This window comes from Maniola jurtina, chromosome 23 (assembly GCF_905333055.1).
Source record: "Maniola jurtina chromosome 23, ilManJurt1.1, whole genome shotgun sequence".
Classification (NCBI taxonomy): Eukaryota; Metazoa; Arthropoda; class Insecta; order Lepidoptera; family Nymphalidae; genus Maniola; species Maniola jurtina.
This window is the reverse complement of record NC_060051.1, coordinates 328,038-343,510: the sequence shown is the minus strand read 5'-3', so window position 1 is coordinate 343,510 and position 15,473 is coordinate 328,038. Positions and strand designations below refer to the sequence as shown.

Sequence of the window (15,473 nt, the reverse complement as noted above, 5' to 3'; positions counted from 1 at the left end):
CGGGACCCTATCACTAAGCCTCCGCGGTCCGTCCATCTATCCGTCCGTCTGTCTATCTGTCAGAGGGTTGTATCTCGTGAAATATATATATATCGTGTAATAATATATCGTGTATATAGGTAGAGAGATGAAATTTTCACAGAAAGTATTTCTATTGCCGCTATAACAACAAATAATAAAAAGTTCAAAACGGCTGCAATGAAAATTAAATAGTGTTATTTATCGTACGATAGCACGGAACCCTTCACGTGCGAGTTCGTCTCGCACTTGACCAAATTTTTACCCCTTATTGTAATCCTCCATCGTTTCTAACAATGTTGGTTTAATATAAACCTTTATTTAATCTTTTTTAGGGTTCCGGTTCTCAAAAGGAAAAAGGGACCTTTAGAAGCCCTTAATATGTTGTCTATCTGCTTGTCTGTCGTGTCTGTCAAGACAAGGGAATCAAACCTACAGGGTACTTCCCGTTGACCTAGAGTAGAATCATGCAATTTGGCAGGTAACAATGTTTTAGAAAATAAACAAAGTTTATTTATATATACGTTTATGAATATTCCCTATCCATTTTGAACACTTTAACTTTAACTGAATTATTATGAAACCCTCGTCAACATGTTTTCATTATTAAATTACCTAAAGTACTGAAAACATCTCTAGACCCTGAAGTGAATGTAAAATTACTTGCGTCTCAAAAAATAAGGACGTTAAAAACAACATGGCGTCGCGAAATATTACAACTCTCTGTATTGCGATCACGTACGTCTTTTATTTGATAGTATTTCATCTGCACGGCCATTTTGTTATTTAAATTACGACGTTATTTGTCGCCAAAGTCGCTTCCTCTAATGGAATTGCTGAAACAGCTACTTCTGTGTTCCTTAATGATCGTATTTTGCCAGCACTACCTTGCATTTTACCCAAAAATAATATCCGTGATTATGACGTATCAAAAAGTCGTATCAAAATGTGTATGTATTCATACTACATAGTTCAAAGAACTTACAGTAAACAATAAACATACTATAACAATAGCATAGAATATATTTTTATTCAAGTAAACTTTTACAAGTGCTTTTGAACCGTCAAAATAATTTACCTCAGGTTCGGAATGCCGTTCCTACCGACAAGAACCAGCAAGAATCTCGGGGTATATAGTGACCCGCCCTGTCTTCGCACGGGTAGCTTATTGAAAATTTCATAGGGATCTCTAATTAAAAAAAAATACATAGCCTGTGTCAGGAATAATGTAGCTTTCTACTGATGAAAGAATTTTCAAAATCGGTTCAGTGGTCCCAGAGTCGGAGGGCGGGCAGACGGACGGACAGACAGAAAGACAACAAACTAATCCTATAAGGGTTCTGTTTTTCCTTTTGAGGTACGGAACCCTAAAAAACACTGAATCCATGTGAATAATGTCGCTATCATCATCTAGTGGTCTACAGGTAAATTAATATAGTCCAGTACAAACTACTAAGAGCTAAAACATTTAATAGAAGTACAATATTATTAGATACATTTGGATAGTCATGTTGATCTGGATTTTAACCAAACAAGTGTAAATTAAAAAATTATAACACCCCCGACAAATGAAGGTTACAGTAACTAGAAAAGAGCTGATAACTTTCAAACGGCTGAACCGATTTTCTTGGGTTATAGCTAAGAACACTCTCGATCAAGCCACATTTCAAACAAAAAAAAACTAAATTAAAATCGGTTGATTAGTTTAGGAGCTACTATGCCACAGACAGATACACAGATACACACGTCAAACTTATAACACCCCTCTTTCTGGGTCGGGGGTTAAAAATAAACAAATCAGATCAGATATTGAAGTTAAAAAAATAAGTAAACATAGTATAATGAAGATGATACCTATCCAATAAAGCAAATGTCCGAATAGGAAATGAAAAAGTCAGTCATTTTATGTTTATGTTCGTTTATTTTCACAGATTTGTAAGATTATTGGCAAAATGAAGTCTCAAATCAGTTCCTAACAAGAGGATATTCCAGCGGGAAATCTACAATTGTCTTCCAAATGCTTCCGGACTGGAATTGTGTGAAAATGTAAGGCACGTAGGGATACTGCAGTATTTAAAGTGTAAATTATATACAAGATGGCGCATGGGGCGGACTACAAGACTCTACTGGAGAGCTTCTTTGAAAGTGCTATGCGACGCTTGGCATTTTGTAACAATTCAACTGGGTTTTATTATGTTTCTTGTACTAAGGACAGCCTCTACGAGTGTAAATGAACAACATCACTGGTTTTACTTAATAATTTATAATATTGTTTTAATCGTGTTAGGAAACTCTTTGTGTCGTAGAAGCAGGCGTTATTTTTGTTATATCAATACAGTTAAGTTGCATTTTAAGTACACACAGTATTCGGCAGGAACGATTATACATCGAACTTAAATTCTAGGCTAAGTCCTACACCTAGGTACTTAAATGTGACTTTTTGTCGCTAGCTCGTCATCGCCCTCAATGATAGAGACGACGCTCTACGAAAACAAAATTACTTAAGTATCTCTTTCTAAACTTTGGTGATCTTTGCTGCCGGGTACTTTACTTTCTATTAATTAAGTGTTTATATTATGTAGGTATGTATTATGTGTTAATATGCTCAATTTAACATAATGTTCTGTAGCTTGTCAATTCAAAATAGGCTTGTTAGCCGGCAACACATCGGCGGTTCCTCTGGTACTTCAAATGGTAATGGGCGGCGGTAATCACTTAACATCAGGTGACCCACCCGCTCATTTGCTCGTTATTTTTATTATTCCGTAATCAAGATAAAAACCGGCCAAGTGCGACTCAGACTCGCGCACTGAGGGTTCCGTAGGGTATTTTTTCCTCCAATATTTTGTACGATAAATCAAAAACTTTTATGCATAAAAATAAATAAAAATCTGCTTTAGAATGTACAGGTAAAGCCCTTTCATATTATAGCCCCACTTGGTATAGTTATCTTCCTTTGAAAATTGAAACATATTTTAATTTATTTTTTACATGATATATTTAACCACAAATTTGCGCTTTTTAGATTTATTCCTGTATTTGTACTATAAGACCTACCTACCTGCCAAATTTCATGATTCTAGGTCAATGGGAAGTACCCTATAGGTTTCTTGACAGACACGACGGACAGACAGACAGACAGACAACAAAGTGATCCTATAAGTATATTATGTGTGAAGGAACCAGAAGAAACAAATAGCTGGCCACAACAAAGAAGGAACTATTCAAACAGCTCCATTGTATCCATGAAACCCACGCTGGTCCTCAAGGGAGTCAGAGTTACTAGACTAGGAAGCTGCTAATACTTTCAACGAAGCAACGCTCGAGACACTAGGTATTCTGAAACACCTACAAAGAATTTTTAGTGGCAGTGTTATATTTATTTTTATCGATGAATGGTTAGTCTTCCTTGCCAATTCAAGTTTCTTAGAAGGTATATAGTAAGTGAAAGAGAAATTGAGAGCCGTGATGGTCTAGTGGTAAGGAAGTCCGTCTTCTTATCGGGTTCGATCTGATAAACTAAGGGGATGATTTTCGATGTTTTTTGCATTATAGAAGTATCGCCTCAGAACAGGTTCTTCAAAAGTTATAAAATTATTGACCTATAGGGTACTGCAGTTTTAAATTTTTTTCTAAGGTCTTTTAAAGGAGAGTTAAGGGAAGTATATGTCGGAAGGTGAGTCTTTGATCTTCATCATGACCAACCCATTTCCGCCCCACTGCTGAGTACGGGTCTCCTTTCAGAATGAGAAGGGCTTAGGCCATAGTCTGCCACGCTGGCCCAGTGCGGATTGGCAGACTTCACACACCTTTGAGAACATGGAGAACTCTCAGGCATGCAGGTTTCCTCACGATGTTTTCCTTTACCGATAAAGTAAGTGATATTTTAATTGCTTAAAACGCTCATAACTGAAAAGTTAGTGGTGCGTGCCCGGGATCGAACCCCCGATCTCTGATTAGGACGCGGACGTTCTAACCACTAGGCCATCACAGCTCCTTTGATGCTTCTATTTATTCATGTCATTTATTCGAAAAGCTATAGAGGCTGTACTGAGATGAATTAATACCGTCTCTATGAGACTGTATTTCTAAAAAATTCCAACGACATTCATAAACAAAAGAGGAACACTGTCTGTATGTATTACAGCATTAAGAATTAAAAGTGAAACTGGATCGCGAACACAACGCGCAGCCTCCCGCGGGAAATCTGCAATTGTCTTCCAGACCGCTCCGGGTTTTGAATATTGGAAAAATGTAACGCGAAGCTATACACTCCTGCTCCTGAGTAACAAGTGTGCTATACTATATCCACGGAGAGAAGTTAATATAGGGCTATCACACTAATATCATAAAGGCGAATGTTTGTGTGTATGTATGTGGGTATGTTCGTTACTCTTTCACGCAAAAACTACTGAATGGATTTGGCTGTTTAGAATGGAGATAGATTATACTAGAATAACACATAGGCTACTTTTTATTCCGGAAAATTAAAGATTTCCTACGGGATTTTTAAAACACCTACATCCACGCGAACGAAGTCGCGGGCATCAGCATCGCGGGCTGTGTGTATGTTTGTTACTCTAAAACTCTAAAACTACCGGACGGATTTGTCTGAAAAGAACGGAGATAGATTATGCACCCTGGATTGGCTACTTTTAATCCCGGAAAATTAAATAATTCGTTCGGGATTTTTAAAAAACCTAAACCTATATCCACGCGAACGAAGTCGCGGGCATCAGCTAGTACTAAATAATTCTTTGCAACTGCCTGTCTACATAGCAATCTAGAGCAAGTTTATTGCAACATATTGTAAAAGCTGTATAAAGGAATCCAGAACATGAATGTGTGTGGACTTTTGACACCCCTTGGGATTTCACCTGCTACGGACGTTCTTAGGTACATCCTTTATATTTCCTTGTAACTTTTGCTCCAAGATGCTTATATTGGAAACTAGCCGTTTCCCTTGATATTATTTATTACTAGCTAATGCCCGCTACTTCGTTTGCGTGGATGTAGGTTATTTAAAAATCCCGCGGGAACTCTTTGATTTTCCGGGATAAAAAGTAGCCTATATGCTAATTCAGGGTATAATCTATCTTCATTCCAAATTTAAAGCTAAATCCATCGAGGACTTTTGCGTGAAGGATGTAACAAACATACACACAAACTTTCGCCTTTATAATTAAGTGTGATGCTTAGTGTGCGTAATTTTTTAAACCGTGGGAAATCTGATTAGTATTATTATTGAGAATAAAATGTATCAATTCTGTGTCAATATATTATCTTCAAAATTCCATCGATATCTGTGCCTACATGATTTTATTGAATGGTTAAAGTAAAATACAGACATTTTCATATTTTATAATAATATGAATACCTCTGTACGTCGTAATTTTAACACCGACAAAGAAGTCGACAATGATTTAAATCATCTAAAATGTTATTTATTTTTGTCAGATTCTGTAAATTTCACAATTTTATAAAAGTTGTGAAATGAGTCATATTAAACTTGAGAACCTTAAGTTTAAAAATAAAATCAAGAAAAAGAGAGCAGTAGGTATCGTTCATACAGTTTGTATCCTCCGAGACATGACAGAGCTGAGAAAGGGATCTCTTTAGCTTGTACATTAGTGTTCCCGAATGAAATCTATTTAGATGGTCGCGAGCGCGCGCGAGGAAACGAGTTGGGATTATGAATAAACGGTTGGTTTAGAGAGATTTTTAAATGGCAACGAATTTCGAAAATTTTAGTAGTTGTATTTGTATGAAAAATGTCTCTATTTCATAAATCTCATGATTCTCTGATGAATCTCACCCATGGCTGACAGAACTGATTGATGTAAAATATCTAGCTTTTAAAGAAAATCGCAAATAGTAACCTGTTACCTTAGCAGATGGCGGCATTACTGTTTTCAGGGGTCCGTACCCGAAGGGTGCCAACCGCCAATGCCACCCTATTATGGACCCCGGCGTAGCCTGTGCTGCCGTCTGTCTGTCTGTCTGCGGGCTGTACCTATCTCTTGAACTAGGTGGAGAGTTAAAATTTTCATAGAACGTGTATAGAACGTGTAGATAAAACAAAAAAAGTCAAAATTACCACCATGTAAGTTTAAAAAAATTTAAAAGTACATAATCTTGTATGATAGTAATCTTGTGTGATAGGCGCTATGTACCTACACCTACGCGACTACACAATATAGGTGCGCACGTATAGATTTGCTCATGGACGCTCCTGCATCGCGTTCATGCCGCGCAAATGTGGTTATAGCTTTATCATCATAGTGCTTGCCTTATGGTCATCCAGTATCCACGTAATGTTAGGCGCAGGATAGGCTTCGTCGACCGAACAGTTGGCGCGGATGGCGTCTCCGCGCGCGTAGCTCCGCTGGGACACGGACAGGCGGGGTGCTCGAAACGGTGGGTCTGCAAACAATACAAATATGTTATATTGAAGTGAAATGAAATGAAAGGAAACGAAATTAAATAACACATTCCCGTTGTCTGGAGTAAATACTGTTAGGACTGCGGAATATTTTCTGTAACTTCTTTAATACAGGATTTATAGTAGGTACAGCACGCGTTTACGTTTTGGATCCATTTTGGCACCACTTGATTTATGTCTAATTGATATGCATGGTATGTGATTTTTATGGTATTAAATCGGCAGAAGCCAAAGAATTCTCTTTATTTCAACTCCTATTTTTCGTAAATCTTGGTTTTTATTAGGTACATTTAATATGCTTGTATCAAAGCAAAATCTGATAGCTAAAATAAATTTAAGTAAGTATATTTTGTTAAATGTAAAGCTTCAATAATGTTTTAATTCGTTTACAAGAACAGTAAAAGCGTCGGCTAATCTTTAAGGATAATTAAAACCCATTTTATTTTAATAGTCGAGTTGTTTCATCGCAAAGCCAAATGGGAATTACTTCTGTTGAATAATTTATAAAGCATTCTCAGAAAATCTTGCTTTCTGAAAGAACCCATTCGCTTTAATGTTTTTAATTGAGTTTGCGTTTTACAATTACAAATAAAAATAAAATCTATTAAGCGATCAGACTCTACAAAGAAATATTAGAATATCAAACAGTTCAAAGAGAATAACTAATATGAATTGGAAATTAGGTAGCGAAATAGAAATATTGAGGGACAGCATACAATAGTAAGCAAAGTAAAAATATGAATATGAAAAAAAGTAATATGAATGTAAATTATGAGGTTTATCAAAAAAGTTTTCGAAAGAAAACAACTTGGACCGATGATCTGAATGAAGGAGGTGGCGGGAAGAGGTGACGAGAAAAACAGAACTGTGATTGGTGGCTCTTGAAAATGTCTATGTCCAACAGTGGACGCAAACAGGTTGATGGATTAGATTGGATGATATTCTTGCTGGAACTGTACTTTAGCTAAAAGTCAAATGAAATTAGGATTGGCGGTACTACAAATGTTCATGGGCAGCGGTAATCACTTAACATCAGAAGACCAGCCTGCTCGTTTGCTTTTTTAAATGAGGCAGTGCCAGCAAATGACCGGCACACTGTGGCTGACAAAATCATAATGATTTAAGCCCTCTGGTCTGAATTTGTGTAAAGCTTTTGAAAACGATACTACCAAAGCCGTCCCACAAATCAGTTTAACGATGCAGTTTAAACGCCAAAATCATAACAAATTTTAGTAGGTCGCTGAATTTAAATAGTTGCGTCAAAATGAAAAATTTTAAAGAATTTCATAAACCTCTGAAAATAAGTTCGCTTTACTATTAAAGGTGAATTTGCACACAAATGTTTATTTTTTGGAAGATATTCAAGAAAATTCAACCACGTTTCCTGAAAGCTAGTCAGCATTTTGAAGTCGCTAGTGATTCGACAATTGTTGAGTGAAGGTGCTCTTAGACGTGCCACAACCACAACTGCAGCACAGCGACAAAAATATTACTGGTCACAAATTATACGAAATTAGCTACATTATTTTATATAATATAGCTACTATATTTACACTCCTATCGCAATTCGCGGTTGCGTTCAAAGGCTGTTGCGAATGAGTGGTCAATATGGGCCATATCCCTGCCCATATTGACCACATTATTCACATAGTTGGGTAACTACTCATGTAGGTTGCACACATTGACCACATCACGTTCGTAATTTGTACTCAATTCCGTTAGATTATACGTTATATTTATGGTATTTAACAAATTGTTCGGCAAATTGATTTGCGATTGAATCGTGTTGTCGAGCACCAGCTTTTACATGTTTTATGCAGACAAAACCACAATATTATAAGGTTATTAAGAGGCAATATAACAAATTCTTCAGTAGCTAGTAAAATTATTTTTCTGGCGTTGAAAATGTTTATGTAACGTCATTACATCTGGTGACCCATCTACTCATTTTATCACTGACATGTCATGACAACCACTGCCTAGCAAAGTAGCAACACGTTTGTAACTGTGGTGCAGATATGGTGTGGTCCGTCTGTATAGACGCTTGAAGTTTGAAGAAAAATTCAAAGTTTAATTTTGTTGAGGTCCCTAATTGCTAGTTAGCGCGTCGGTCAGCGACGGACTTTATTATTCTATAGCGCTGAACCTCGCTATTCATTTTAACTTTTGTAAAGTGAAATAATTATTTGCCTGATTCAAACTATAATTATTTAATATAAATTATACCTACCAATTTTTAAAAGTTCTTACACCTTTTCTTACATGAATAGTTTTCATTTGGTTGGTTTCCATATTACAATAATTGATCAATAAATAATTAGTCCCCGGCCACCGGGGAACTAAAGTTTCCACGGTAGGCTACTTTATTTATTTATTTTGTACTAACATTACTTACATAATTATAAGGAATTATTGTTAATTACACACGAACTTTGTATACGGACTTCTTGGTCTGAAATAAATTATTATTTATTTTAATTAATTAAAAATTTATAACACCCCCGACAAGTGAAGGTTACAGTAATAACTAGAAAAGAGCTGATAACTTTCAAACGGCTGAACCGATTTTCTTGGATTATAGCTAAGAACACTCTCGATCAAGCCGCCTTTCAAACAAAAAAAACTAAATTAAAATCGATTCATTAGTTTAGGAGCTACGATGCCACAGACACACAGATACACACGTCAAACTTATAACACCCCTCTTTTTTGGTCGGGGGTTATAAAGTTAGGTATGTTGGTAAGAAAAATCGGCTTACCAACAACAGTAAGGGGTGCTGATCGGATGTCAGTGTGGAAGAGAGGCGCATCCGCAGACACCTCGCACTGATAGTCTCCGCTGAGGCGACGATTCAAGTTCACTATCCTCACTTGCTGGTGATCCGACTGAGCGAGCTGTTCAAACATTACCAATACATAACTAACTTAAATTATTATTTACTAGCTGTGCCCGCGACTTCGTTCGCGTGGAATAGTGACTTTTCGCGCTTTATATAGCCACGGACGCTCAGGCGCGAGGCGTGTAGTACGTACGTACTCTGTACGTTAAAAATGTTCGCCGTGATTCTTTAAATTGATTACAATTTACTTAAACTTTTTTATTTATGAACCGATTGACATGAAATAAACACTAAATGTTAAGTGAAGCTTACTACAATATATTAATGAAAACCGTATCTAAATCGAATAAGCCGTTTCTGATATTAGCGTGCTCAAACACACAGACAAACAAACAAAAAAAAAAAATTAATTACAATTTCGGGTTCGGCATCGATATAATAACAACCCCACTGTACAGACACCACTTTTCTACAATTTTATTATATGTATAGATGTATAGATTAGCAAAGGAAAACTATTATTCGAGTATGTACATACAAAAACCGGCCAAGTGCGAGTCAGACTCGCGCTCTGAGGGTTCCATACTCGGGTATTCAACATTTTGCACGATAAATCAAAAATTATTATGCATAAAAAAATCTATTTTTGAATGTAAAGGTAAAGTGATATTTCCTTCCATAAAATGGTACCCTACTTGGTACAGTTATCTTACTTTGAAAATTGAAACACATTTATATTTTTTGTGATGTAACTACAAATTCACGTTTTTCGGTTTTTTTTCCTTTACTTGTGCTATAAGACCTACCTTAATGGGAAGTACCCTATAGGTTTTCTTGACAGACACGACAGGCGGACAGACGGACAGACAGGACAGACGACATCAAACAAGTTGCAAGGAAAATATCGTGAGAAAACCTGCATGCTTGAGAGTTCTCCATAATGGTGGTTCTTTCAAAGGTGTGTAAAATCTACCAATTCATCCTCTGCCAGCGTGGAGGAGGTGACCCGTGCTCAGTAGTGGGCCAGCGATCACACTTAATATTATAAAGGCGAAAGTTTGTATGTGTGTGTGTGTGTGTGTGTGTGTATGTTTGTTACTCTTTAACGCAATAACTACTGAATGGATTTGGCTAAAATTTGGAATGGAGATAGATAATATCCTGGATTAGCACATAGGCTACTTTTTATCCCGGAAAATCGAAGAGTTCCTACGGGATTTTAAAAAACCGAAATCCACGCGGGCGAAGCCGCGGGCATCTTCTAGTTGTTTGATATGATAATGGACTGGTTAGTGTTCATATGACTTACGTCAACCGAAGCGCCGGGTAAAGGAAACACCATGGTCGGCGGCATTTCCCTCGGCACGTATCTGTAGAACTCGGTCTCGGCGCGGTACCAGCGGATGGAGTACAGCGCGGCTCCCTCCAGGTCGTACGAGCACCGGAGCACGGCCGACTGGCCCTCTCCCGAGAGGACCGCGCGAGGGACGGAGATGGACAGGTTGCGGAGGGACCACACTCCACCTGCAACAAGAGGGCTTGATTTATATCTATCGAAATTCAAAAAAAAATTAAAGGACAGTAAAAAAAGTAGAAAAAGCAAATTATTTTGGTAATCAAAGGTTGGCACAAAACACCTATGATATTTTCGAAAGTTTGATTTATCTTCTCTTTGAGGTTTTGATGACAATATTATTTACGTATGAAAAAAAAAATGACTGCCCATATATAATAACGCAGGTATGGTTTAAATAAACAGTTGCGTATAGCAATTAAAATTCTTTCTGCAAAATTTCCACTAAGGAAAAACTCTCAAAAGCTCCACCTAAGCAAAGTTGAGGTGGTTCAGCTAATATAACTCTATTTTTTTTGCTCGTCTTCATAATTCTCATACAACATATTGTAATAGCTATTAATAAATTCACAATTAATTTGTAATGTAATTTTGAATCCACGAGTCTACGCAGTAGTATAGAAATCAAGGTAACTATTCCATTACTGTGTACCTATAATAATGATTTGTTTCTAGATAACTTAAGATTTAAAAAACCCCCGACACAAAAACCTCTATAAGTAAACTAGAAAAGAGCTGAAACTTTCAAACGGCTGAACCGATTTTCTTCGATTATAGCTAAGAACACTCTGGATCAATCCACCTTTCAAACAAAAAAAAACTAAATTAAAATTGATTCATTAGCTTAGGAGCTACGATGCCACAGACAGATACACAGGTACAAAGATACACACGTCAAATTTATAACACCCCTCTTTTGGGTCGTGGGTTAAAAAATAAAGAAACATATTTCCCACGACTTACTTCAAATCTTTAGTTTTATTTATTTTGCCAACTATCAAAGATTGATGTCTTATAATATCTCAACTATCCTTCCAGAGCAAAACTTGCAAAGGATTTTAGTTTGGAAGAACCTTTAGTAGATAATTTTACGGATGTTTTTTGGCTCAGTGGTGTAAAACTTTTTTATACCTCCCGAGGGATGAAGACAAATTGTTTGTTATTTTAACAATTTCACGCAAGAAGTCCTCGTGGACGATAGTTTCTCTCAGGCTATTTTGCGAAGAATTCGTAATGTGGCTGGGTATGTTTGACTTTGGAATTAACGTTATTTCAGTATTTTTTCTAGACGTTGGAATACTAAAGAAAGTCCAAAATATTTTAAAGGTAGTACCACACAGTAAGGACGGTATGTATAATAATAATAATAATAATCATAATCATAATCAAATAAATCATAATAAATAAATAAAATAAATAATAATATAAATAAAAATAATAATAATAATAATCTCTTTATTTAAAGCTACTATGGCTCAATTTGTTAGTATACAGACACTTAAAAACCTAATGTTAGTACCTTAAACTATATTTGTGGCGACAGACAGAAATATTTACAAAGGTGGCCTCACCAACACTTTAACAATGTGTTTAAGCATTGGTGAGTCCATCTTGCTCGCAAACATGTTCAGGATGCTGTTGGAACCTGAGCGCAATCTTTTCAGCAGTGATGCTGACTTCTTCCGCATTATTGCAAAGAAGTCATCAGTCCGCTCGTCTGCGAACATGCCTGAGGCTGAACAGAACCGCGGCAAGCCCAACAGCATCCTAAAACCATTATTATACTGCACCCTTAGGGTGTCTATGGCCTTTTTTGAAAAGTTGACCCACAAGCTTCCCGAGTAGAAGTTTTGGCAGTATGCCTTGAAAAGCGTGATTTTTGTCTCTTTACTACATCGGGCGAACCTGCGGGCCAACATATTACATTTAACTGCCAAGGCCCTTCTCTCTCTCTCGATGTCGACATGATCTTTAAGGTCCTCCGAAACATAGTGACCCAAGTATTTAAATTGTTGCACACGTATGAGTGTAGCTCCGTTCAATGTAATTTTTGGTTCGTACTCGTAAGTCACCTGTTTACGAGGGGCCTTAAATACCATGTATTGACTTTTGGTCACGTTGTATATCAGACCATGTCTGGCAGCATATTCCTGGCAGGTTAGAAGTAACTCCCTGATCGAACCAGCCGAGGGACCCAACAACACCATGTCATCAGCATAGCTTAAGTTATTCACGCAAATGCCGTCTATCCAACAACCTACTGGCTTGCTGCTGAGCTCCTCGATTAGTCCGTTAACATACAGGTTGAAGAGCTTCGGCGAGGTCAACCCCCCCTGCCTCACCCCGCACTCCAACCTGTATGAATCAGAGAGCTCCCTCCCCCACCTGACATTATTTATCTGATTAGCATACCAAAAATGCATAACACTCAGCAACTCCTGTTGCACACCTGCTTCCTCCATCTTTCTCCAAAGTATATCATAAGAAACTAAATCAAAAGCTTTGGAAAGATCAAGGAAACAGGCGTACACAGGTGTTTTTCTGCTTGTATAATATAATACAGTCTCTTTTAAGCTTAGTATCGCGGTCTCAGTCGATAATCCAGCTCGAAAGCCGAACTGAGCATCGTGGAAATCGAGCGTTTCACTCAGCTTTCTGTCAAGCAGACTGTCCAAAATCTTGGCTGTAATGGTAGCTAGCGAAATGGGCCTATAGTTGGACTTATCAGAAAGATCACCAGTTTTATTTTTCGCAATAGGGATCACTATAGTCCTCATCATATCACCCGGTAAATACGAGTGACTCACGCAGAGTGAATAGAACATTGCTAGTACCCTGGGAAGGTGAAAACCTGCGTACTTCAAATGCTCAATGCTCAGACTATCGTGCCCAGGCGACTTTTCTCGTGTCATTTTTTGAATTACCTCTGACACTTGCTTGGTAGAAAAACGCAGTAACTCCTGGTCACGATTTATCCGAGCATCGCACATTCGAGTCGAAGGCCCCAGCGGCGATGATACCCTAAAGTGATCCCTAAACATATTGGCTATTTCCTTCTGCGTGCTACAACCCGCGACACTGACTGGAAGGCTCGGTCGAACGTTCAAATTGTTTGTCGACTTCCAGAATTTGGAGAAATCTTTAGCCGATCTGTGTGAAGCAATTATATCCATTTTTATTTGGTCCTGATGGTTTTGACACCACCTTAATCGACTTCTAAATATTTTACGGCTGTCACACATCTCGTCCCAAATTCTTCCAGACCCCGGTTTGTTATATGACAACCACGTTTGATACTTCGACCGAGCCTCACAGTGCGCGACCCGTATGTACTTGTTCCATCCAACTATCGGACCCTTTTTGCAACACTTATTACCCCTGTAAGTTTCAGTCGCGGCATCAGACAGTACTTTCACTATTTCTTTGTACATATTTTCTAACCCTTGTCTGTGTTTAAGATCCGTACACATTTTACCTCCACACGACACAAAAATCTCAGGGAAACAAATAGTTCTAAGCTTACTGTTACAATAGTCGTAATACCTCTTAATCTGCTCTTCTGATCTATGACCCCATGTGATTTTATTATGTAAGTCATCTCCAGAATATATTTCTGGCACGATTAAACTTAGATCACACTCTACTAAGAGCGGTAAGTGGTCCGACCAATAGGTATCATGACGTACGCTAACATTCAAAACAGTCTGCCAGGCTGACCGCGTTACTATACAGTGGTCCAACCATCTTAAACTACCATTTATATCACTTATGTAGGTAAATGTATTTGAGTTCACGCCCAGCTTTTCTACATCCGCACATAACCATGACTGTTCCTTACAAAAGTCGCAAAGCTCGCTCCAGAATGGCTGGTGGGGGTGGGAATTAAAGTCACCTAACATATAGATACATTCAACCTCATTATTTTCGATTACTGCCTTAATTTGACTTAAGCAGTCGGTAAATTCCACTAAATTTTCATTCTTATCTGTTGGCATATAAATACTAAAAATAATTATACTTCTGTTATTTGACAACACAGCCTTAATAGCACTTATTCTTACGCTATCACAGTTTATTACTGTCACCGACTTGAAAATACCTTTTTTCCACAAGATGGCCACTCCACCGTGGGGCCTCCCAGTCAAACCGTCAGATAAATCTACTGCAGACTTCCCCGTATAGTCAAAATCCTTGTGAACCGTACCTAGTAACGGCAGATCATACTGTAGAAGCCAGGTCTCCTGTATGGCTACGACATCCGCATACGAACATAAATCCCTTACACCACCTATCGACCGTTTTAGCGACTTACAATTAAAACTAACCATCTTACACACTTTTTTGTCCATTGTAAAATCTAATCTAACCTCACTAAACTATAAAGGTATACGAGTAGCTACTTTTAATATTACTTTACTAGAGCGAGGGATTATTTGTTATTACTCGATTCAGAGCGTTGCTGCCTACCTGTATTCTTAAACAATACATACCGCCTAAAACAGATACCTTCTGGCCAGATATTACTATTCATGAAGACATGTAATTTATTTCTCGGTACAGTCAACTTATACGAGTTATAATCCCTCTCTCTCTTGCAGCTAATTTTCTCTAATACTACTGTTTCACTCGTCTTGTTTCTAATGTACTCTATAATATCACTCTCGACGGTTTGTTTACAGACGTTAGATATATACAATGGCACTAAGTTCGGCGCAGATTTGAATTTTAAATCCTGACTTGCATTCCCTACCTCCCTAACAAACCTACTTCTCACTAAGGGCTTTTTTCTCTGAACTGTGATCCAATCTCCACCTAAATC

The 15,473-nt window shown here is 37.6% G+C and overlaps 1 protein-coding gene across 1 annotated transcript in view; it reads right to left on the bottom strand.

Moving 5' to 3' along the window:
- LOC123877190 (Down syndrome cell adhesion molecule-like protein 1 homolog) overlaps window positions 1-15,473 on the bottom strand; it is a 230,167-nt gene that overhangs the window by 6,612 nt on the left and 208,082 nt on the right. Inside the window, exons 2-4 of the mRNA XM_045923703.1 lie at window positions 10,610-10,824; window positions 9,220-9,355; window positions 6,308-6,441 (exon numbers count right to left, since the gene is read on the bottom strand). Of these exons, the coding sequence (XP_045779659.1) occupies window positions 6,308-6,441; window positions 9,220-9,355; window positions 10,610-10,824 (485 nt within the window). The remainder of the gene's footprint in view (window positions 1-6,307; window positions 6,442-9,219; window positions 9,356-10,609; window positions 10,825-15,473) is intronic.